The sequence below is a fragment of the Dermacentor variabilis genome, chromosome 2, assembly GCF_050947875.1.
Source record: "Dermacentor variabilis isolate Ectoservices chromosome 2, ASM5094787v1, whole genome shotgun sequence".
Classification (NCBI taxonomy): domain Eukaryota; kingdom Metazoa; phylum Arthropoda; class Arachnida; order Ixodida; family Ixodidae; genus Dermacentor; species Dermacentor variabilis.
This window is the reverse complement of record NC_134569.1, coordinates 74,499,515-74,525,831: the sequence shown is the minus strand read 5'-3', so window position 1 is coordinate 74,525,831 and position 26,317 is coordinate 74,499,515. Positions and strand designations below refer to the sequence as shown.

General features: G+C 46.1%; 2 protein-coding genes across 4 annotated transcripts in view; one reads left to right on the top strand and one right to left on the bottom strand.

Moving 5' to 3' along the window:
- Positions 1-3,484: 3,484 nt before the first annotated feature.
- Positions 3,485-26,317, bottom strand: part of LOC142572095 (uncharacterized) — a 28,098-nt gene continuing 5,265 nt past the window's right edge. The window contains exons 2-3 of one of the 2 annotated variants that reach the window (XM_075680949.1): positions 19,410-19,539; positions 3,485-4,330 (exon numbers count right to left, since the gene is read on the bottom strand). In XM_075680949.1, the coding sequence (XP_075537064.1) occupies positions 4,135-4,330; positions 19,410-19,539 (326 nt within the window). In that variant the 3' untranslated portion in view covers positions 3,485-4,134. Of the gene's footprint in view, positions 4,331-18,788; positions 19,540-20,487; positions 20,654-26,317 lie in introns of those variants that run through there. The other variant, XR_012826000.1, reaches the window with a different exon arrangement.
- The window catches only part of LOC142572091 (arylsulfatase B-like), a 32,426-nt gene continuing 30,551 nt past the window's right edge, over positions 24,443-26,317 (top strand). For both annotated transcript variants that reach the window (XM_075680943.1, XM_075680942.1), the window contains exon 1: positions 24,443-24,671. The gene's annotated coding sequence lies outside the window, so the exon portion shown is untranslated. The remainder of the gene's footprint in view (positions 24,672-26,317) is intronic.

Sequence of the window (26,317 nt, the reverse complement as noted above, 5' to 3'; positions counted from 1 at the left end):
ACTGTCCTATACTCATCCCGCTATCTACTTTCCCTGCGCTGGCTCGGCCCCATCGAAACTCTCTCCATTTGAGTGTGCTTCCCACCTCTTCGCAGCCAATTAGATAAGAAAAACTGCTCAACGTAGGCAATGATATTCGCTTTGAAAAGAAAAGCAAGCGCGTTTGATTGGGCTTTTCAAATAACGCTGCGGGTTACCGCCCGATGCTTGCGTCGGTGGTTACGTAAATTTGACGTCAGGGCGTGGGAATAAAAACAGATTGGAATAGTTTTACGTTATAGGGCCCCAGGGCATGATTATCCTGAAGAAATGCCGTCGGTGAGAGGGAAATGCAATGAAGCAGTGCGCACCGCTGTTATGCAATGGTTTATGTTTGGGGCACTGGTGTTATTATACAGCATAATTTCAGTCGAAATATGTATAGCATGCGCCAAAGCACTCGAATAGCTAATCAAGCAGATCATGAGCTGTCAAATCAACAGCTTCGTCAGTGTCACATGAGACGGCCCGCTCTGTTGGTACTTTTCGACGTAATTGATCAAGTAACCCACGTTGAAAATGAGCAGGAAGGCTTGCCGTAATGGGCAGTCTGTTACATTAAGACCGTGACTGTATTGTGGTGCGTGCCTTTTTTATTATGTAACTCACACCATGGGAACAGGCCTTTACTTCTCTATAAGACACGCTCTACAACTGATACGTGCACTAATATTGTTTACTATTTTAACAGGTTGTGGCGTTCCTGAGGACGCGCATCGGCGCCATTGAAGCTAAAGGAATGCCATCGCAGCACGAGCCCAAGGATCCCGCTGGCTTTCCCGAAAACCACAATGAAACCTGGGCGCCGTGGGTGAATACATCGTGCGGATAGATCTTCGCTATGACGCCTACCTCTCACAGCAAAATAAACAGACAGGAATGCGCTGAATAAAATACTTATTTGTAGCAGTACGTACGGCTACGATTCCGCAGAGACAATGTTATTACACGAACATTACAGACGTTCCTACGTGTCCTAAGAAAGCATTCTGCGTTTTCGACATTCAGGTCTTGTGCTGTACACTACGCTGGCTTATTAAGCCCCGTAGTGCACCGTGCTTACGTGCAAGTGTTATTGACAATGTCTGCAAGACGAGCTTCTGAGACTGAGTGGCGGCGCAGCAGCACTCAGCACATCACGATGAGCAGTAGCGAACAATTGGAATACTGCTGTTGCTTCTACAAGAACTGCGCGTAGGACAATGTAAACATTGGACCATTTTGGCGAAATTTTTCAACACAAGCACTGTTCATGTCACCATCAAACCAGTGCGATACCTGCATGAACACACCGCTGCAATTTTTTTTTTTTTTTTTGCGTGCGTAGATCCCAACACACCGGCATATTTGTCCCGTAACGAGCTGGAACCGCACTCTGAGCGCCTCGCGTTGCTACGTGTATTCGGTCACAAAAAGAGAATACAAGCTGCTATAAATAACTCGCATACATAGCTCAGCTGCTCGCATTAACTACATTCTTGCATGAGCGTATCTTGCCTTCTTCAAGACTGATCTGTCTTAGTCATTTTAACGCCCCCAGTATTTTATGTCCATCTGAATCACTCACCGGCTATGATGTAGAAATAAGCAAAGATTAGATTTTCCATTATATTTTGGCTTAAAGCAAAGTGTTGAATCGAACAAAAGAGGCCCTGCAGTTTTAGACTTAGTTTTTTGTTGATCGCCGCCTTTTAGATAATGGTTTCGAATGTGAAGTCACAGATGGGTATTTCACACCACAAGGCCATTCTCGTATCCATTTCCGTTCCGGTTCGTAACACTCCTTTTGTTTATTCCACTTTCCCTGATTTTTCACAAGCCGATGATGCATCTGTTATTGATCTTTTATGTGATTCTTTTTAATGATTTCGAACATCTGAGCGAATCCAATGATGTTAACTTCTTGGTGGATTATTTTGAAAAGATTATGGCAAGCTGCATCCAACGCTTCGTCCCTATGAAAAAAAATCATAATCTTGCCTGGATTTCGCGTGACATACTTCACTGTCACGTCGCGTTACTAGGTTAAGGAGTTTAAAACGAAACGGTGATCCCCTTAAAATAGCCGAATTTAACGTAGCGAGGCGGAACTTCACCTCAAAATTAATTCATCAAAAGACTTCTACTTCAGGGTTACATTACGAAGTCTAATGAAAAGTAACCCTAGAAAATTTTGGGCTTAAATCTTACACAGCTCGGCCTCCACAAATATAGTTGTTATAAGTAATGTCCCTTCGAATGATCCATTAATTATCGCTAACACATTCAACAAATATTTTCAATCGGTATTCACAACTGATAACTTCGACTTACCTACCATCAGCCATGCCTCACATTATTCAATTGGCGATATTACCATATCTCTCGAAGGTGTTTTGAATTTAATCTTGCGCTCAAAAATAAAAAAAAATCCTGTGCCCTGATGGCATTAACAACACTTTTCTTGTTACATATTGTGCTTGGAGTAGAATATATTTGGCTGTACTGTTTCAAAAGTCCTTATCAACTTCGACAGTCCCTTTGGTTTAAAAATTGGCAAAGTTTTTTTCCTTGTATAAACCTGGCAACAGTCGCTGTAAGGTCGCTGTGAATGTCCGGCTCGGTTAAAGTGTACTAGAAGAGGGCAGAGGGCTTACTCTCCAGCCAAGCTCCCACTGGCGCGCGCCGGAAATGTCAACGATTTTTGCTTCACCGAAAGACCGCGGCACGGCGCTGATGTCAACTTCACTGTGCGGGCCGTGTCGACCGTGCTGGAGACTGTGCGTGCGTGCTTGGGTTTATTATCGCGTTTTCTTGAAACGTCGTGCTGCTGGCGTTTTGTCTATGACTCTTTGTTCTCCAATAACATGCGGAAAAGGTGTGTGCAGCGAATGTGACCAAGACTTTGCATAAAATTTGTGTAGCATGTCTAAACGCCGACGAAACAACTGCTACGCAGCTGGGTGTAGAACGGGTTACGTTCACGTGAAGGGTGCTCCATCTGCACCGCGCGGACTGAACCCTGGAAGACACGAGCACGGTTTGTGAATTGCATTTTGAGCCGCAATATGAGCTTCGGGACTATGTGCACACTATCGAAGGAAAAGAAGTACGAATTCCACGTGGGAAGCCCATTATTCGTGCCGACGCAGTCCCAACTATATTACCTAACTTGCAGACGTACTTGTCAAAAATGACAGCACGGGAGAGACCACCTAGAAAAAGAAGAGGACCAGACCACTGTGAAGTTCCGGCTAAAGTGTAGTGCGCTGGCAGTGAAGACACTGCCGAACGTGATGCAGGCACCAATCATCAACACAGCTTAGAACTTTACTCCGAAAGCTCTCTACATGCCCACAAAGTTTCAGGAAGCAGTGAAGTCAGTCTGAAGTTCTTGTGATGCCTGAAAATGCCATCGGAATATGGGAGCATGCTGTAGGGGTCGAGGACGGACTTCGGGATGAAACACTTGGGAGGTTTATTTTACATTATATACAGTGAGACGTCAATGAACAGTCGTACAGTCATTACGGGCCGGCAGCAACTCGGACGCTGTGGCCCGCGGCAAGAAGTTCGAGAGAGGTGAATCCGGGAATGCTCTAGGAATCTCTCTGCTGCTCCTGGTCTGCGTCTTTTAAACCCTTCGAGGTCTGGAAGACGTGTCATGTTCGGCCAATGGGAGAGTCCGCTCAGATGACGCCATTTTTGGCCAATGGTAGGCGCCCGAGCGGTGGTGTCACACCCGGCGGCTCCCTGCGGTCTTGCCTTGCTGACTTACGATGCTGACTTACGCACAGTCACAAAGGTGGACGGGGGGGGCGACGCTTGGGCCCCAAGTGTCCTAGGGCCCCCCCTACTCCCGGCGGTATGGCCTCGCTGGCTTGCAAATGCCCTCTTCAAAGGCGGCCGGTGCGACGCTGCCAGGCCTTCCCGGTACATCACAGCCGTCTGGCTTCGGGACTCACGTTACCTGGAACAGTGCCGGTCTATCCCCTCGCTTTCTGGAAGAGTCAAGCATTGAATAGCTCCACCGGCGGCGTACGAAGTGGGGGCATTCAACTTGTTTGCACGTGTCGTGCCTCAGGAATGTGTCATCCGTGCTTCTGCATTCCTTACTTAGCAGTGGCGCGATTCGAGGTGGTCTGGGGAACTCGAAGTAGGGGCAGGAAACAGCCCCATATCTAACAGCTCGTCTTCGCCCCGGATGTTCTGAATGGCCGGTGAACTCAATTCGCTGGCCATGAGGAACGCTGAAAGAACCTGCAGGGTATTGGTGTCGAGCCTCGTTTGACGAACTTCGGGATCCTGGGCCCTGGAGAACATACGTCAAACAAACAAAACAACACAGCGCTGCACCACGCGTAAGCGTAGGCTCTTCACCCCTGACTCGCCAGGCTATTACTGAGTCAAAATCAACCCTGATCTTTTATTTCCCCAATTTTGACAAAGCAGTTCCAAGCACCCTTCCAAACCGCTATCCATTTCTCCCCGAATGCCGAAAAGACCAGAGTACCATTGTTGTAGCAAAACAAAGGGTCGTTGACGTTGCAAACAACAAATGAAAACAGCCGAACATAACTCAAGTGGCCTAACTACACGAACAACATGTTTTCAATCTATCGCAGTGGCGTACTTATCGCACGTATTGGTGCCACTGAACAATCTGGTCAACCTCACAAGTACGTAATCACAAGCGCACTAGCCTTGTGGTCACTAAACAGAACGCTTACTCACGTTTCTTCCCTGAAAGTACTACAGGACACGTGACTTAAACGAACAATTAAACTTGTGGGACTTACACACTCCGCAGAACCCTTAAAAAAATGCGTGTTTTAATAACTCGTTCTACGCATACTTATCAGAGAAGTCAGAATACGGCTGCCCTCAACACACACGAGCAACCCAGTCATAAATCTGCTTCCTTCCGTCCACACAGGACACGCGCTAATGGAACTAAGAACGCTTCTCGGTGCAAATCATGCACTCACGGAAAACCCACGCGGTTAACCTTAGAAAATAAAAAACACATAAAAAAGAAGGTTAACTAAAACACACGCGCGTTATGATAGGCCTTTCACCGATAACCTTGACCCTCAGGTTACTCACACACACAAAAAAAGAAAGCCTATTTACTCATTAACTAACACTCGCGAGACAACATGTTTACACAAACCTGATCTTTCAAATCTCGGAGCTTCTCAAACGAAAACACAAACAAAGCTCAAACCTTATACATTGGAAGAAATCCTCGTCTCAATTCGCGAAAACTTTCCGATGCTCAAAATAAAAAACAAAACACTTCATTTCTACGGAAGCGCTCTTGGCCTCCCTTTCCAAAGACTTATGTCTGACTCATACTTTGTCCCGTACCCGAGGTGGTCGCGGTTTGAAAGCTACTCTGGCTACCAAGGAACAACAAAAGGGCTGACTCACTATCAGCTCCCCCAAGACGTTATAGTCCCCTGCCAATTTGCGTCCTGGCGCTCCGCTTTCAACATGACGTCTATTCACCGCGTCGCTACTCCCCACCTGGTCTCGTCTTGCCACCTTGCGCTTCTTTGTACTGCACGCTGAGCTTCGAAAAGAACTACGGAACGACGAGGAATTCAACTGCCCCGTGCCCCTTGTCCGCGTCCGTGCAGAACATGCTTCACGGTCTCTCTTTGACCTGTGGCTCGAACGTTTTGGATGCGTCAACATCGTCCGAGACGACCGCACCTTTTCCCTCGCGCCCTGCCCTTTTGGGTCTCTCGCCATCTTTGGCGGCGCTACATTAGTCACCGCATTCCTATATTTAGAGCGCTTCTTCCTGCGGCTCTTTCTCTTGGAATTCCCTTTTATGCCGTTCTCTCGCGCCTCGTGCTGGCCGTTACACATCTCATCGGCCCGGATCGGTCTCTTACCCGCACAGTCTGAGGGATTTACATTTAAATCTACTCTCACTTTGCCACGACTGGCGGACAGCCCAACCGACTCTGGAACAATGCAGCAGGCTTTACTCGAGTTATGCAACTCGCACTCTTGCGAACTGCCCTCTACTGTATTGCACAGCTCACGCTGTGCACCGGCACACAGCCCGTCGGTATCGATCGCTGTCTCACGCGCACAGTCCGAATGATTAATAACTGAATCACCCCTATCTAGGCTACCTAGACTGGCGGAGAGCTGCACCGATCCCTGAACAATGCAGTTGTTCTCTCGTGGACTACGGAGCTCGCCATCCCGAGAACTACTCTCAACTGCATCGTCCAGTTCGCACTTCACTTCCTCACGCAGATCTGACCTGACATGGGTGCTCGTGTCCATCGGGTCAGCAGTACCCTTTTCTTCGCCAGCAACCTCGCTAACATTACAAGCGACGCGCAGGCGCGGTAACTGTGCCAATATGTTCGCAGCTGGCCTAGCTGTATCTACAGTCATCTGTTGGCACAGCACCTCGTCGCTCTCCCTGCGGCCTTTAACGGTCTCTGTTGCCACTAAGGCATCGTTAGCGGCTAGCCTTTTCCCTTCACCTTTGAATGTGCAGCCAATCTCACAGGCACTACTCTTCTCGTCGGCTTTTGGTGAAAATCTGCTAGATGCTTCCTCATTCTTTCGCTCTGTACTACCTGCAGAATTCTCAGACAGCCGTTGTCTCTGTGCCATTAACAGATCACAATACTGTATCTCTTTTAACAATGCTGCCTTCTCTCTCTCATACTTTTGCTCACGCTCACGCTTACGTTCTTGATACTCACGTTCGTGACGCTCACACCTAAGAGTAAGTCCTTGAAGCTCACGCTTCCGTTCATTCTCGCGTTCTTGACGCTTACGCTCACTCTTACGTTCACGACGCTCACGCTCCCGTGGTTCTTGTATCACCTCCCAAGCAAGCTCAATGCTTTTATCATCATTGCCACTATCTTGAATCGCCTTTATGATAGCTGGCGCTTTCATCTGTTCATCCGCCTCAACTCCCAAATCGTCGCACACCAACAACAAGTCTAACCTCGTCAACCTTCTAAGATCCATGGTAGCTGCCCCGACTGGTGGTTAGAACTGTTTTCCTTAATTAATTTGTGCAAACACACAATGCAACAAATTCTCGATTCCCTCTTCTAGTACACTTTAGCTTGGTGAAGCTCATTCATTCATTCACAAAACTTTATTAGTGTCCTGAAGCCCGGTCTTTTCAGACCGAGGCGGGCCGCGTCCACGTCGGCACCGCCAGGCCGAGCCTTATGGCGTCATCGTGGACCCTCTGGACAGCCCGTAGCTGATCTTTATATGAAGAGCTTGTTATCAACTTGTGCATGTAAAGCCATCTTTTTCGGGGTCGGCGAGAGTCGCGGGACAGCCCGCCAGCATGTGTCTGATGTCAATGATGCCATCGCACACGTTACATTCTTTCCTAATTTCTCTTTCGGGGTGAATTTCATTTATGAAATACGGAGTGGGGTACGTCCCGGTTTGCAGTAAACGTAGCGTGACTGCCTGAGCCCTCGACTTCCCTGGGGTCCATCTGTTTTTGTGTATGTGTTGCATGGCAATGTTGTGCTGGTTGGCTCGCACCCTGAGCGCTTCCAGGGAGCGCCTGCGTTTGGAAGGTGGTGGCCAGACGCTGTTCGGCGAAAAAGGGAGCAGCAGGCGTTCTCGCGCACTGGGTCTGGCGAGCGCCATAAATCGCGCAACCAGCCGCTGTAGCGGCACCTGGAGAAGGGTGTCTTTGGGGAGTGTTTGCGTCGGGCCGAGGCGCCGCAGGGGGCTCGAGCGGCGACCACGGCCGGTGCGAGTTACGCAGCCCGGAGACATGGTCCCGCGGTAGGGAAGGGTGGGGGGGGGGGGGAGGGTTGCTAATGTGCGCGGCTGAGCGGGCAGTGTGAGCTAAGGCTTGAGAGACGACGAACCGATCTCGTCAGGTGCCCGATCGGAGCGACGAACTGCTCCGAGGCCTTGCTCAGCCGCATTCGTAAATGTGAACCCGTTTTCCTTGTTAATGTATACTCAGTGTAACCGCTAATGTCTGCCTGTACATAAATTCAGTTCGAATTATTGATATCCAGCATCTTTAATCCCGGAATACCGAAGCAGAGAACAGGGCAGCGGCTCAGGAAGAGCCGAGAGCGAACTGAAACACGAAGAAAGAAGAACCCGGCGGAGGAAGAAAAACTTTACTGTCGCCATTAAACTATCGCCCAATTTCTTTAACATCTCAATTATGTAAACTTCTTGAACATATAACTTTAAGCATAATATAGAATTTCTTGAAAATAATAACATTTTGAGTGATCCCCAGCATAGCTTTTCGTCGCGGGTTTAGTACAATAACTCTGCTCGTAGAATTATCGCATGACATTTCACACGCTCTCTAGACTGGAAATCAAATAGATGCCATTTTCATATACTTTTCCAAGGCATTCGACGCTGTTAAACACTCAAAACTCCTCCGTAAGCTTCGCGCTGTACTTAATAAGTCTGTAGCTTTCTACGTAACCGTTCCCACTATGTTTCGCTTAATTCCTCCAACTCGTCTGTAGTAAACGTGACGTCCGGAGTTCCCCAGGGTTCAGTGCTCGGACCACTTTTGTTCTTACTGTATATCAATGATTTGCCGAATCATATGTCCGCAAAAATCCCCCTTTATGCTGACGACTGTGTGCTCTATAACGTAATTAACATGAATGTTGACCACCTTTCCCTTAACGATTCTTTTTACACAATTTTGCAGGTGGTGCGACAAATTGCAAATGAATATAAACTTCGTGAAAACAGTCATTTTATCTTTTAGTAAGCGAGCTTCTGTTTCTTTGTTTAACTATTCGTTTAATGGCTCTTTCCTTGAACGGGTGTCTGAATACAAGTACCTTGGCCTCATCTTCACACCTCACATGTCATGGTCTCAGAAATGCTGGCCCATGTTTCGATAGGAGGACCTATCTTCGTCAAAGGTGGCCTCGTCATCCTCGGCATGTTAGTTTTAAAGGGTTAGTACAGTGACGTCACGTGCGGTTGTTGTCGGTGGCGGCTGGTTGTAAAGGGAGAGACTCCAAAGAGAATGAGCGCTGTCGCCTGACGTCTGTGACGTGGTTTCCAAGACTAGGGGACAAGAGCTGGAGAGTGGGAAGGCGGGGGGCGGGGAAGAGAAGGATAAAGAAAGGGAGGGACACCGAGAGGGAAAAAGTAACAAAAAAAGAGAAAGAGGAGCATGGGAAGGTGTTGGGGAAGCGAGAAGTTAGGGAGCATTCAGGGGTGTCGTTGGCGGGATGTATTTGTGGCTTTAGGAGAGCCAGTGACGTGGTCAGTGCGCGAGTAACAAAAAAGACACAAAAAAGATAGGTCCTCCTATAGAAACCTTGGCCAGCCTTTCTGAAGCACCTTATTCCTGTTTATAACCTTTGTGCCACAGTGTGATATTCCATCTGTCAACCCCTTTCTTGATTTTGGATGTCATGGTCTAGACGTATTGAATACACATGCAATAAAGCACTAATGAAAATAGGCTATCTAACTTGTACATTGCGAAAATCTCCGCGTGAAACAAAATTGCTATCATATAAGTTGCTCATCCGACCCATTCTCGAGTATGGTTGCCCCACCTGTAACCCTTATAAAGAATCTTACATCAGCATCCTCGAATCAGATCAAAACAAAGCAATCCATTTGATGCAGCGCCGTTGTGACTGGGACTTCTCACCCTCATCTCATCTTGTTGAGCTAGGTTTACAACATCTGTCCGAGCGGCGCGATCGTGAATGCCTTAAATTGTTGCATAATCTCAATAACACCCCACGCTACTCATTAAAGAACAGCTATCTGTCTCCTAATAAAGTGAAACCTACTGGGAAGAGCCACAGATTTAACCTTGCACCATTTCAGCCGCATATTAACCAATTTAAGTTTAGCTTCCTCCGTGGTACAATAGGAAATGGAACTTACTACCAGGTCTTACTACCTGTCTTATTATTACTGATTGTACCTTTTGTTTTGAAGTTATCATGATTCCTACGGTGTCGAAGTTGATTTGCGCAGAAAAAATGTTTTCTTTAATGAAACATACAAACCCACTCCTGCGACAGCCCAATCGGGCTGCAGTATGTGTGAATAAAATAAATAAATAAATAAATAAATGGTTTCCAACCGTACTACTACCTTCCAGAAATCTGTGGAGGGTCACTATCCCTCGCCTTTGCAATATATCTGTTAGCTGTAGGCCTAGGAGCTTTTCGAGGCTTAAGGGCCTACAGTTCATTGCCATTATAGAGCGAGCATCAAATGAAGTCTTTCAGTATCATGTTGTGGGTATTGTAGCAATAGACTATGCATATCTTGGTACGCTTGGTCACAAATGCACTGCGGGCTATAGGCGCGACATCCTTAAGCAGAAAAATAGTTTTGTACCGAGGGCTCAAGCGGTAAACCCGTGCATTACCTCCTTTACTATAGATGCTCGTGGGATGGCTCGAGCTCTCAGTGTAACCGGCCTGCCCTCATTTTTAAAGAAGCATCGCGAAGTGGCGTTCGCGACTGACACTATCATGGGCGGCGGGCGGGGTCGACGGCTGGTGACTCAGCGCATGGCATAGAGTTTCATACAATAATTACCAGAGGGAACTCAGGCGCTAGTGCGTACGGGAGCTGCAATGGGAGCGGTTGACCCAACAAGGAAATTATGGGAAGTACATGGATTTGCCTGAACTTCGTCCTTCAGGAGAGTTGACTGTTGGGCTAGTTGGTTGTCCATATTTGAAGTAGAAACTTAGCGTGAATAAAACAAAGACGGACAAGGACAAGCGCTACTCACAGCTGTTTAATAAACTTCTTGCGCAACCACCTTTGATGTCCTTGTCCGTCTTTCTTGTTACCGTGGTTTTAATCGCGCTAAGTTACTACTTCAAGTTCGTCCTCCAGGATTCAAATGGCTTCGTCACATAGTAAACTCGTCATTTTGAACGATCTACTGCGTAATCAATAAGTACACGTTATTAAATTTGTCCGACGGCGCGATTCGAACATATGACCTCTAGCACAGAAGCCTTATATTGAAACCATTACGCAACGGACGCAAGCATCAACATGCGGTGTGAAACGCCCTTATGATTTTATCGCGGGCATGCCAGTGCCTTGAAACGCTTGGAGCTTTTAGATTTGGCCACCTCGACAAGCTCAATCGTTGCAATTAGTAGCGATTGTGCATGTTTGTAGCATCTTGCGCTGTTGGAAAAGTATAGATTGCTCTGAAATTTACGACAATGAAGGCATACAAAGCGTAATAAACAAAGCCGCAATAACGTCTTAGTCCGCAAGCACGAAGATCAGACAAATCCATGCACTCCCCATCATTCCCATGGTGGATCGATGACTGCAACGCCAGAGTTCCCTCTAGTATATGTAGGAAACTCTTTTGGCGCACGGTGTTTACTTGGTCGATACGGCGGTGAAACCACAGTCGGCACAATCCTTTTGGTGTGCTGTTTAAAGGTTGGTTGCCTGGCTTTCTAATAGCTGTCGCCTGTAATGCATGTAAACATACGCTGAGCTATGATTAAGGTTAATGTCCTTCGAGACCAGCGCGCACGCATAATGGAGATTTCGAAAGCCACGCGAGGTAGTGCCCAGTGGTTCCGTCAGCCACATGTGGCGCTCACGACCGACACTAGTGGAGAGAAAAAAAAGAGAAAGGATATGGCAGCTGGTTTTCCTCTCATGCGGCAGGCATCTAGTGGACCAGGAGAAAATGAGAAGGAAGCAATGACCAGTGCTTCAAAATATCTGCTGCTATTTGATGTACATGGGTTAAATGGTAAAGAATACTGGATATTTTGAATTTGGACAAAATCATGTTTCTCTGCAACGACTGTCCGAAGTCTGTCTTAAAATATAGCGCTGCTCTCCTTGTGATAGAGGCACTCCTGACATTACATCGACCTTATGCGCTTGTCGTGCTACCTCATCAGCTGCCGCATTCCCTGGGATGCGGCAGTGGCCGGATATTCTCTAGAACATTATTATCTGACGTTCTTTAACTGCTTTTTAAGCTCTTTTGCCACTGTTGAGTACGTATTGTATTTGTGCAAGGGCTTTCGGTGCGACAAACGGTCAAACGCTTACCGGAAGACAATGAACATTTTGTCTCCTTGGCCGAATCGGTGGATTATTGATGTCAACATATGAACAGTGTGTAGTAGCTGAGTAATTGTTGAAAGCCCATAACGAAGTGCCTCTCGTTATTTACGAAAAAAGGCTACTGTTTTCCAAAAATATTGAAATATGCTCACGCAAATAAATGCTCCATAGCCTTGCTATTGGAACATAACAGTGGAACTGCCGTCTAATTTTGTGCCTTCATTTTTATACTACAAGCTTTTTTTATTATTGGCACGACTTTCACGCTTTTCCAGTCAATTGATAGGCTGCCTGTACGAAGACAGCCAATAAAATTAATTTGTAAATACTCTCAGCACCGTTAGGCGCATCGGCAAAAGAATGGTGTTGTGTACGTCGTCATGTCCATGTGACGTCTTATCACCAAGTCGCCACAAGAAATGAAGGATGTCTTCTTTGGGCACAAATATACCAGGCAGCTCGAAAGGCTGGGCATCAAAAATAGGCAGCTACGTGTTTTCCCCACGTTTACATGGATGAAAAAAAGTCGTTAAGCACTTGCAATATTCCTAGCTTACCTTCAATGAGGACGTTATAGAGCTTGATCCTGTGTAGTCGCTCTTTTTTGCTGGGCAAGTCGCAGCAAGATATCGTTAGGTTTTCTCCCAACAAACTGTGCAGTGTAACTTTCAAGGAGTGGTACCACGCTTGTTTTATCATGTTACTCAGTTCATTTCTCATGACGCCAAGACTGTCGTTGGTGCTACCGATAGTTCTGCCGACTCGATTTATCTTCCGCTTACGGCAAAGAATTTCACGCGTTTTCCCTAGGTTCAATTTTCCCTCTTTATTTGTTGCTGCACATCAGTATGAACATGCACGTGTATGAGTACACCACGTGCTTAAAGGGGCGGTAAAGGCAAATAGTGGTTCAACGTGCACTGCTCAAAATTTTGGGCCGAACCCATTTCACGAGAAATGTCAATGTTAGTATGGTTAGCAATGTTGCTACACAGCGTATTTCCACCTCAATGACGCGTCATGTATGAGGCGTGTAAGCAGCAGGGCTCCTCTCTCTAGAAGATCTTTCTGGACACGCTGTGCTACACAGCAGCGCCACCGCGAAGCCATGCATGGAGCGCGTCTTATTATATATTCTGACAAGATCGTCTGAATAGATATGACGTCGGATCGATTCCGCCTAACACAGAAGAAATTTTAATGCGGCTTGCCTGTTTCGTTGAATAATGCCACATATCCAGTGGCACATACCCAGTGACCCAATGTAAGTTGGCGTCATAGAGGTTATTTGAAGAGTAGCACATTAGCACTGACATGAGTTGGCGCCAAATAACTTCTTTGAAGTGCAGAACATACCCTGTGACCCAAGTTGATGTGAAAGAGGTTCCTTGGAGAACGGCACATACCAGTGTCGCATACTCAGTAAGTGAACCAGGTAGGTCCAACTGTGGGCGTCATAGGTGATTGCCTTAGCACGGCACCCCAATGATTTACCCATTAGATCATCGACTTTCCGGTGATCCAAGTTGTCGGGAAAACGGTGAGAGGTATAGAAACATACAAACATACCCTAAAGTGCGTGAGGTGTTATAAGAATGCCAATTGCATTAGAGATTCGAGGACAACTCATCTACGATGGCTATCGAAGTATGCGAACAGCCGAAACGCAACATTCATGAGGCGTGCTAGGCTCCTCTCTCAAGCTTCCCTCTGGACACACTGCGCCTTCTGGCGAGGCTGGCCGTGACATGCGCGCATACCCAATGTCACATACAGTGACCCAAGGTGGCGTCAGAGGGGTTCACGGAAGAGCGGCACATAACACGTGGAATATACCTAGGCAAAAGGCCCACACGTTTAAACTCCATGATCTTCGGGATCGGCTCACACGTTAGATTGTACTATGCTAATCGACCTCTATCTAGAGGGCCAGAAGATCACGGAAAGCAATAAGACTAGGACTCTGGGTTTTGGATGCAGAGCAACTTGAAAACTTCCCACACTATCCAAACACTCAGCTCTGCCACCAAGCAGATCTCGCGGATTATCAAACGAATAACAAGAAACCGCAAGGGCATGCGAGAAGAAGACGCGCTTCGCCTCGTGCAGGTTCTGGTGATCAGCAGAGTAACGTATATCATGCCGTATCACTACCACTCGCTAAAGAAACGCGACCAAGAACAAGCCAGTGTTATCATCAGAGGCGCGCACAAAACAGCCATCTGTCTCCCTGTCCCCACCTCAAACGAGAAGTTAGCGGCCCTCGGGATACACAACACCTTCGCTGAGCTGTCGGAAGTGGTTATGGCTGCGGAGAAAGCCAGACTACAGAACACGGCAGCGGGTAGAGCCATCCTCCACCGGACCGGAACGGCAACGGAACTCCATGCCCTCAATGGGCAACGATCACTCCCGCCTCAGGTTAGAGGCAAGATCAAGGCGAACCCCCTACCAAAGCACATGAGTCATGAACTCCATGAAGGACGACGCAAGGCTCGCGTCGACAGACAGCGCCGGCAATTCAAGGGCGACCCGTACGTAACGTACTTGGCCGTGGCGGCGTAGCCTGTAGGGGGCCTCTTCGCGGTACCCGCCGTGAACGGGAGAGACAACTCCTTTACCCTCGCAGCCTCCGTCAGGGCAGAGACCCCAGTTGCGGCTGAGATCATAACTGCGGAGCTAGTAATAAAGCCACAAGACAGGGTAGGCAGGGAAGTTCATGTCGTTACTGACTCGCAATAGGCCTGCGTAATTTTACCAACGGACGAACGCTGCTCCTGGTGGCTCAGATTCTAGGCCCGAGGCTGCAAGAATCCCATCAAATCACGTGGACGCCGGGTCACGTGGGACTGGAGGGGAACGAAAGGGCGAACGCCTTAGCTCGAGCGCTAATCAACCGAGCGGGGCAAAACCAATAGTCACATCAATCCCCACACTTTACCTTTATGCCCCTGCCATCTAATTACTGCGACCGACTCGAGATCCAGCGACTCAACTGCAGGATTTATCCTCCCCCTCACAGAAAGTTCAGCATTGATGAGTCAGTATACCTCTCAGACTTATCCAGACCAACACACTCTCAAACCTACACAGATACAGCAAATATACCCACATACATATCGTCGTATCTGCCCCTGGTGCGGCGACACACGCCCTACACTGTTCCACATCTCGTGGGGGTGCGGGGCCAAACCTCAACACTTAAAGACGCCTAGCACGTCATTTGAGAGGTGAGAGGTACAGCTGATTGGCGATACCCTGGCGGGACAAGAAGCTCTCGTCCAGTAAGTACATCGAGCAGCCATGGCCAGGCGAGTCCTGGAATAAGGACACCACCCACTCGACCTCAAGAGCAACGACCTCGAGGGTCCAAATAAATGTTTTCTCCCTCTCTCTCTCTCTCTAGAGAGTGAGAGAGAGCTTTAGAACAGGAGGATGAAGATAACATAGAAGTAATGAATGAAACCGTAACTAGGCTTATTTAAGCAGCGCCAATTAAAGCGGGAGGTAAGTCACTCAAGAAATCAGTAGGTAAGCTTTCCCAAGTAACAAAAGACCTAATAAAAAAGCAACAAAGCGTTAAAGTGTCTAACTCAAGAAATCGGAAAGAATCGGATGAAATGTCAAAGCTAGTAAACAAGAAGAATGTAAGCGATATCCGAAATTATAATGTCGGAAAGATTAAGGAAGCAGTAAAAAATGGCCGCAGGATGAAATCAGTGGAAAGAAAAGTTCGTACAGGACAGGACAATATGTATGCAGTTAAAAATTATCAGCGTTAGGTCATAACAAATTTCGGTGATCTAATAAATGCAGCAGAAGCGTTCTATACAGACCTGTGTAGTACCCAATGCAGCCACGCAACCTTCTTTGGAAGCAGTGATGAACAGAATACAGAGGCTCCTTATAAACTATCGATAACGTTAGAAGAGCCTTGCAAAACATGTCCCAAGGAAGAGCGGCAGCCGAAGGTGGAATGGCATACAATGCAATCAAAGGTGGAAGAGATATTATGCTTGAAATGCTTGCGACACGTTATGCGCAATACATCACGATTTCAATTGTACCAGAGAGCTGGAAGAATTTCAACATTATACTAATTCATAAAAAGGGAGACGTTAAAGAAATGAACAATTATAGGCCCATTCGCTTGCTTTAACTATCGTATAAAATCTTTACGAAGATCATTTCTTTTGCAATGAGAGCAACACTTCAATCAACCAAGAGAACAGGCTGGCTTCAGGAACAGATATTCTTCAAAGGATCACGTCCAAGCCATCAATCGGCTAATTGAGAAATCTGCGGAGCACAGTCAACATATCTATTTGGCTTTCATAGATTATGAAAATAGATTTGATTCAGAAGAGGTACCAGCAATCACTGAGGCACTGCATAATCAAGGAGTACAGGATGCATTCGTGAATACCTTGAGATATATACAGGGTGTCTCATGTAGCTTATGCCAAGGATTTACAGAAAGTGGTTATCCGCAGCTGAATGAAACTAATGGAATATGGTTTACCGTCATGTGGCGCTCCTTATAGTATTTTCTTACATACCGCCCAATTAGTTCATTAACTAAGATCAATTATATACAATTTGTTGTACGTTGCCACAAAAAATTGTATCCGTCGTTTCTGAACCCCCTCTACAACCCATTCAAAGGCACTTGGCCCCAAAGGGAATATTAAAAAGGTTTCACAATTCATCTGAGTTAGTTACCTAATTAAGCATAATAAAAAATGCTCTAAGGAGCGCCACATGACGGCAAACCATATGCCGTCAGTTTTATTCAGCTGCGGCAAACCACTTTTTTTTAAAATCATTGGCACAAGTTACGTGAAACACCCTGTATAGAAAGATTCCATAGCTGCCATTGTCCTCCACAAGAAAAGTAAAAAAATTTAGGTACTCATGAAGAAAAGAGTGTGGCAAGGAGACACATTTTCTTCAAAGCAATTTACTGCATGCTTAGATGTATTGAAGCTGTTAGACTCGGCAGGCTTAGGAATGAAGATAAGCGACGAATATCTCAACAACCTTCGGTTTGCAGATTACATTATCCTGTTCACCAACTCTCGGGATAAATTGCAACAAATAATTGAGGACCATAACAAGGAAGTGTAAGACTAGGCTTAAAGATTGAGATGCAGAATACAAAATCAATGTTCAATAGTCCCGCAAGGGAACAAGGAATCACGGTCGCCAGTCAGCCTCTAGAGTCTGAACAAAAGTACGTTTATCTGGGTCAATTACTCACAAGGTACCCTAATCACGAGAATGAATTTCCAGGAGTAAAAAATTGGGTTGACGTTCATGTGACAGACAATACCAAACCGTGACTAGGAGCTTACCATTGTCTTTGAAAAGAGAAGCGTACAGTCATTGTGTTCTAGGGGCGTTAACATACGGGGCAGATACTTGGAGGTTAGCAAAGAAGCTCGAGAACAGTTTAAGGACCGCGCAAATAGCGATGGAACGACAAATGTTAGGCGTAACGTTAAGAGACAGGAAGAGAGCGGTGTGGATCACAGAGCAAACGCGGTAGCCGATATTCTATTTACCCGCCGTGGTTGCTCAGTGGCTATGTGTTAGGCTGCTGAGCACAAGGTCACGGGATCGAATCCCGGCCACGGCGGCCGCATTTCGATGGGGGCGAAATGCGAAAACACCCGTGTACTTAGATTTAGGTGCACGTTAAAGAACCCCAGGTGGTCGAAATTTCCGGAGTCCTCTACTACGACGTGCCTCATAATCATAAAGTGGTTTTGGCACGTTAAACTCCACAATTTTTAATATTCTAGTTGACATTAGGAGAAAAACATGGAGCTATACAAGCCGTGTCATGCGCAGGACAGATAACCGGTGGGCCATAAGAGTTACAGAACGCGTGTCAAGGGGAGGGAAGTGCAGTCGAAGACGGCAGAAAAACAAGCACATGTATGAAACTAGCATACATTGATTATAAAAAAAATATTGTGGGCATGTATTGGGCATGTTGCAAACTTGTGTGGTAACTTCTGCATTACAATTCCAGGAAAACCACAACTGAGCGACGAAGAGCTGACGAGCACAAGGCGCATTGCATCTTTTCGAATTCATGTCGAGCATGCAATCAAAAGGATTAAGACTTACATAATCTTTAAGCAAGCACTTCCCAAACGTCGGCCAGGGGGCTCCTGGACGTCTAGGGGCCCAACCACATTTAAATAGATCCAATAAAGTTTTATCAATCCATCCATCCATCCATCCCAAACGGTCAAGGAAAACTATTAGCAACACGGTATTTGTATGTGCAGGACTTTGTAACATGAAGTCCGAATAGATCAAGAAGCCACGTGCTTAGTAAAATACTTAGGACTTGCTTGTATTGGTTTCATTCTATGCTTTTGCATCCTATTCTTGTACTCTGTGGTGCAGTTAATGTTCTGAATGAGATAGAAGAGCACAGTGGAAATGGATTGAAAATCTACATGGCTGTGTCATTTGCAACATTTTCTATGTCCCATGCTCTTTTTCAGGTACTCCAGTACAATACTAAAAGGACTTACACACATATTTATTTATGTGGCATTTTTTAAAAATTTGACCAACCGTAAAACACTGGTTGGGTACATCTTGATTTTCATCATTGTGCATGTCTACCATGTGTGGAAGCAATGGAGCAAAGTAGAATTTCTTTAGCCATGGCACAGTTTTGGCTATGTAAGCAGGGTTAAAAGGGACATCGATGAGCACATCACTTTGAGTGCTCCATACATAAAAAAACCAAAGTGGCTTCTTAGTGCATAGCAACTGAAATTGCATCTGACTGTAATAGATAGCCATTTGGCCTATTTTGTGCTAGGAACAATATCCCGTCCGGGCTCAGCCTCACACCATAATTTCCATGCCCAATTAGCTGTGTGATGTCACGCACATATGGGCATTTTATTTCAACAATGGCATTTGGATTGTCAATCATGCCATCAAAACTAGCCGAAAGCCCCGGAAGCTTTTGGTTTACTGACGTGCCCACTTCTTTAACTAAGCAACCTGTTTTCTTTGAGAACTGTGTACGGGCAACTGCCTCCATTTGTTTGCCATGTTTTGTGGCTGCTTTGCCAGAGAACACTGGGGCAAGTATTCTTGTTGCAGCATTTTTTCCTGCAGTGGTTTCCTTTCTTGGCACCTTGGCCCCATTCGACGCAGTCAGACGCAGTGTGCAAGAAAACATTCACAGGTCAGAAGACTGTATGGCAGTCATCAAACTGAGAGCAGCAGCAGTTGCAGTAGATAAGGCTACATACTTCTCATAAAATACAGAGGCATTTGGAGTGTTGTCCCCTGTACGTTCACCATGCGTTGTGTCCACAAGGATATCTGCTGTAATATACTGCTGCCGTCGTGGGGCTCTCAGTGTCTCGTATAGGAGTGTACCTGCATGAAAATATTGTGAAAGATAACGGTATTACATAACCAACATACATCATCCCGTCAATACCACTACACTAACTAGTGAGTTAGGCAAATGTGTCATGCTATGCACATTAACAAGCAGCAATACAAAGGCATGACAAAGTTTTAGGTAATTTCATTTTATCAAGCATATCGAACAACAAGGTTGTATGTATTTTTTGCAGAGCCACAGCTCCCCAGATGTTACACAAATTTGATTTCCCAATAAGGTATGCTACAATGAGGTAGCAGTTTGAACAGTTCTATGCTTCATTTTCGAATTACAGCAGCTCTTGAAAGACAGAAATTGTGCCTACACGACTAGCAGTGCAGTGAGTCATAATATGACCATTTCAAATTATTTATTCCAGTCGCCACACAAGGACCATTAAACTCATCTATCCAAGTTCCTAGCAAAACAAAAACATTGTATAACACAGCACACAGCACATATTTAATACCTCTTTTGCTGTAAAAAGACTTCGGGAGCACCCAGATAGCAAGTTTCCTCCTCCGCATTACGCATGTAAACCAACTTAGTACAAGCTATTTTATGACGAAGGTGATAAATCGCAGATGCTTTGCAGTGCTTCATCCAGACTCTGAATTTTTGTCGTTGCTTGCGGTACAAAAAAAAATTTCAGCTATCCGTTTTCACGCATCCCAGTCGCGTTTAGTGAAACCTCCACAATTACAAAATTTCAATATTTTATGCTAAGTTTGAGTATAAGTGCACAGCAAGATCCAAATAATTTATAATCACATTAATACTTTCGTATCACTGCTGAGCGCAGTAATTTGGCCGAAGGCATATCCTTCTGCCCATGCCCATCTTGCGTAAAATCAAGGTGCCGCCACTCATGGACTCATTATTAAATTCCCACTAGTAGTGCACATCGCAGTAGTTAGTGTAGCATCTTAAATATGTACCACGAACGGTGAAAAAGTCAGGAAATGGTGACTCTTCATGCAGCTTTCGTATGTCTTCTTCTGTTGGTGTCCCGGACGCCGGCCTTGAACACCCCGCTGGCTGAGGATCTACAGTACCTTCCTCCAGATGAGTCTATCTTCAACCACAGCAGGCTGAACATTTCGCTTTTGCTGCTGTGTGGTAAGTGCATGTCTTGGTTGTCAACTCTTGACAAACTGCCATATCAATTTTCCATAAAATGGCTCCAACGTGGCTACAGACTTTACCTCGGCCAGCCATATACATGTGCAGCCAGCTGCGATTACCTCCCCACTTTTTTTTCACAAACCCGTGCAGTACAAGGTGTGCCACTCATAGCTTGCGATGTAGACACTTCCCCTTTTACATAGCTGAGCTCTAGGTCAATGAAGTGTACGAACAATTTTCCAACCCATCCACTCTAGACATAGTTGCTTGACTCCAATGACCTGTAACTTCTTACAGCCTGCAGGTCGCATGCCTTGGAATTCAATAGATAAAAATTATCTTGCGGGCTATCATAGCAGGCCCCCCTCGCAGGTCGTCTAGCCATCTCTTCAACAGGTCAGGATGGCCATAATTTCGGCCGTCTAGAAATAAAGCCAGAACAATAAAATGAAGCTTAAGATAGGTTTGCAGGTTTTCTTAGATGGATAACAAATTGCACTGAATAATTGCACATGAGAAATGGTGAAAATCATGAAGGCAATAACAGCAACGATAGGCTACAACTATCTCATAAATCATGCCATAATGCTTGCAACTCTAACGCTTTTGCACGGACACTTTGAATGGAGATATTACTCTATCTGGATCCACACATTCACGATCTGTCTATCGCGATTGAGCCTCTCGATCACGATTGTAGGCTGTCGCCTACCTTCCCTAATTAATATGTGAGCTCAATCAACGCGACCCTGATCATTGGACCATACACCAGCAACAGAGAAAAATCTGACGGCAGATCTCAGGTCTCGGATCTCTGCCGATCCTTTGAGTCGCAGCAGATCGCTGCGAGTCAAAAGCGAGCTCACGCTCATTAGCTTCAATAACGCACTGATTTTGGTAGCGTTCGAAAGTAGGCGAAGCACGACGTCGTAACGGTAGAGCGAACTGATCTCATGCAAAACAACGAGCATTCGCCTTGGAATTACGGAGCTATTGCGGTTCAAGACTCATTCACCAGAGCCAGCGGAAAGCTTTTCTCAACCACCGGCGCGGCTGTACACCATTGAAGTAGCGGCATTTGGCTATGGTTTCCTGGCGCAATGTTGAATTTGCAAGGAGACCTCTACAGAGTGCAATCATGCCATTTCATCGTGCTCGCTTGGAGAATTTTCAATACGACGCTATCGTGAACATCAAAGTGGTGAAATAAATCGGGAACATAGTGAGTGGTCTCACCTCCCAAGTCAACGGGTTCCTTAGACACACCAGCGCAAGGCGTCGCCGATTGTGTGGATGACAGCGCCATCCGGAACGCAAACACGCACGTAGAGCACGCACGGCGCGTGCAACCACACCAGAACACGCGAAACACTGGCGATGGTAGCCTTCCTGTCAGTGATCTAGGCCCAGGAGATGGACAAATTAACCAAACCAACGCTTCCGCAAGGCTGACATAGACCGAAAGCAAGATGTTCGAGACACATGTTACGTTGAGTGTGCGCGGCTGGACGGAAAGCCTGGAGAGCTAACAGCCAAAAATGGCGTCGCCGTCAGACGTCGCTAGCGGCGCAGTATGGCGGAGTCCAAGCGGGCTTCAGTGGGAAAATGAATAATGCCATGCAATAATATGTTTATTATCAGTAGTTAAGCACTAATGGCGTCATTGTAATGAGGCACTGGAATCTCGTCGGGCTGGTACTAGAATGTGTCGGTAGAGTCTCAAAGTGTCTGACATTTACCTTATTTGCTCGCTTCTAAAGATCAGTTCTCGATAATATATTTGATGACTTAGATGTTTTCGAGCAATAATTTATCGCCTTAGCTTGATTTAATATTCGACTTTGGTGTTTCTTCAAAGAAGCGCCATAGCGTGTCTAGATATACCGAACACATCGAACGATGCTTCTAAATTGTCTAATATGTCGACACTTCACGCCATGCTGTAGTCTCTGAAGCAATTCACTTATTGCAAGACCAATTAGCAGTGAACTCCAACGAAATAATGCTTGAATATGCTGTGGCCTGGTACACTATCGACCCCACTGAAGTTACACCAAACCGTGCCACGGCTTCCTAAAGAAATAACAAATCGAGGAACGAGCAGCATATAATAGTAACCCGCGTAGTGCAGGTGACAACTTGTTGCTGGCTCTAACGAAATGTTTTATCTAGAAGCGCTTTAGAGTATTTACAATCCGCCCTAACCATCGTTCCCTTACAATGCATGTGTGGCAGCGTCACGTGGCCGGCAAAAGAGCGAATGTGGAACGAAAGAATTGAACTCGAAACAGATTATCGATACCACCTATACACCTTTCCCATATAACACGCTCACACGGATATCACAGAAATTTAAACATAATATTTTTGCATACGAGCGTAAATAAAAGCTAATCGGAGAAAAAGCTAACCCGAGAGACGTTCAATATGCACACGCGTTCGCATGAGCTGTATGCACTTTCGGTAGGTAACCATAAATAGCGCGTTAGTAACACACGCGGGGATTGGTGGAAACAGACATGGAAAAGGAACTCTATCACGCATAACTACAATATTTCACTCGTGTTCTTGTTAGGACATGCTAGGCTTTTACCTGGGTTATACACTTCTGATGAAATAAGGTCAAATAAGGATGCAGCCTCTGCACATCATCTGTGAAGCCATGCTGAATAAACTTCCCAAATCAAGTTTTTTTTTCAATCTGGATCTTTTTTAGTTCAGCAATTTAATAAATCAAGATCGGTCGAACAAAAGATGTATGCTGCTGAAGCCAACGGTGACACGTGGAACATGGAATAATCTTCATCAGCATATGATACAGTTTCATGTATGATCAATGGCGTGTATCTAGGAGTGTAAAACATTTTGATAAAAGCTGTCACGCATGTCATGCTCTATAACAAGCTCTACGCTATACGCATTGAGCTTGTCACGTCAATTTGCTCTATTTCGCGCGAATTTCTTCTTTCTCGACCACGGCACACGATTCGAGACCATCTCACTGTGACATACTTTCACTATAGAAACTGAGCTTTGTTTCAGCGTACTTTAATGCTGTGCAGGAGTCCGCATACATGACAAAATTTCGCTATGATACAAATTCGCCCGTTTCGTAATAATGTCATTTGAGCGTGAGTTTTTGGTAATGCCATCCTTCTTTTGTCAGTTCGTTAGCACACAGTTAGGCATTGGAAGTGTACGTGTAAGAGATAGAGGATAATAGCTGCGGCCGCAGTGAGTTACAGTCCGCTGCTTGACTGCCACCTTTTTTTCAAACAAAATAGTGCATGCCTCCTGGTAGCGGCCTCTTGCGGAGCAGTTTCGCCGGTGATGCGACTGGTGGGAAGGCGAAGCGGGGCGGTTGTTTAGGGACATTTCAACAGTCCGTGCCGCTCCCCGATGACGTCGCGTGCGTTGTCTCAAGAGGGCGCAAGAGCGCGGCGTGCGTTCGCGGTCATAGTCTCTTTTTCTTTCCTTGCGCGGTTCATTTTTGGTTTTACTTCTTCGCGCGATGCAATCTTGCCCCCCTTTTCTTCCGGCGCGCCGCGGTAACAGGGGTTGCTATACTGCGTGCAAATCTTTCGTTGGTTGTCCCGGCTAGCTTACGCAATGTTGGGCAACCGGAGAAATCACCTGAGGAACTCATGATGTCACCAGAGACGGACCAATCCGGCTGTACGGCTGATCTTACCAGAAGGAGTGGGAGGGACTTCGCGGCTGGAAGAAATAGAGGCGTCAAAGCGCTGCGCGTTTGCTTGAAAGAACTGCCGAGCAGAGCCGGCTCTGCAAAGCGGGACAAAGTAGCACGCTATCGTATATGACAATCTGTGTTTGACTTATAGCTTGCAGATATTTCAGTATAAACAGCTTTATGCATAACATTTGCGTTTCAATAGCAACGGTAGCTTTTGAGAATTTTCACGAACTTCTGCGGTGACGCACCAGAATCGACAACAAAAGCACCGGCCGCTGGGAACGACCCAGTCTCCAGCGACAAGCAAGTACTTTCCCTGCATTTCTGAAATAGCGTGAAAGCTTCCTATAGTAGTCTGCAGCCCCTTTAAAGAGAAAACGTTCATCGCGGTCATCTTAGTCAACAACGATAATGCACTAAACTTCAGCGCAGAATAACATGACTAACGAAATACTTAGAAAATGCCAAAATTTCTTTCAGTAAGACAGAAGTGATTGTGAAATAACTCTATCGTTGCCGGCATGTTAACAAGCGAGTTACAAATGCATGCGCTCTAGGCCAAAAATAAGTTGGCTCACTTGTACGAAGCGCACGTGCTGCCACTTTTGAGCAGTGGCTCACACATATTCAAATCAGATGGAGATCTTCTTGGGGAGGTACTTAAAAACATCCAGAGCTTAGATCAAAGTGACGAAGCAGTAGCAGCGGTATAGCTAGGGTCATATAACTAGTGGTTTGGGTAGAGACAACTCGGAAGGAAACAAGAGGCAAAGGCGCCAGCCGGAAGCTACAGAGTCACGGTGACCTTACTGTACGGATAAGATTGAATGCCAGCAAGTATCAATGAAAATTGCTCAAGACGGCCACTCTTTTTCCCGCAAAGTCGCCACTTTAGCGCCCATTCGCCCCAACCCCTGCCTGTTATCGTAACACATGAGAGCGAATCATCGGAAGAAAAGAAACAAAACAAAAAAAACAAAAAACTCCGTTTCTCCCTTGGTTTCTGGTCGCCGACAAGACTCACGCACGCCTTCTTATTCTTCTGATGTATGGAGATGGTGAGGTCTAGTTTGATTTTACAGGTTGAACCCTTTTACTGGTGTGTTGAAAAGACCGAGTACATACAACCTATCTTTAATTGCGAATATGGGACGCGTGTGCATTATGACAGCAGGCCCGAAGATCCACTGCTGTTATTGCTTTCTGGGTCTTTGTTAGATGGATGTCTGGAACTTCATAAAGAATTGCAAGACAGCATCAGGGCATGTGTCGTACGGCGTTGCCAGTCCACTCACAAGGAATATACTAACATCCATACCTTAATTTATTGCTCATTCCTGCCACGCGAGGTTTCTCTTAGCGCCCTGCAGACATTTACGTTGCACGAACAGCAACAATGGCTAGTCACTTTGTTATTATTAAAGGCTAGTCCGGGATATTGTGACGATTCTATTCCTATGCTACTGCAGTTGAACGGCCCACCAACGATCGCTTTATGATGAAATGGCCTCTGTTCCTGAGAAATAAGCTGATTTGTTAGTTGACAGCGAATGCACCTAGCGGCACCGCCACCTCCTTTCGTATCCGCCACAGCGAAGCGGTGCGCATAAACATCGCCGGTCGAAACCCCAGCCACGGCATTGCGGGAGAATCTGGAGACCGCAATAGCTGTGGTAGCATCCCCCAGCCCCTGCTTTAACCCGACGTGATCGTATTCTCGAGCCTTACGACTGACGACATCGTCAAGGCCGCCAAGGCAGTAATTTTCGTCAGCGTTAGTGTGTCTTTTAAAAGAAACGGGACTCATTGAAAAACTATAGATTACGTGCACTGATACATTCTTCTTGTTTCTTCTCTTGTTTTTTTTTTTCTTTTCTGCCCTTACTCCATCCCCCTGTGCAGAGCTGCCAGCCGGGCAATCCATCTGGTTGACCTCTCTGCCTGTCACT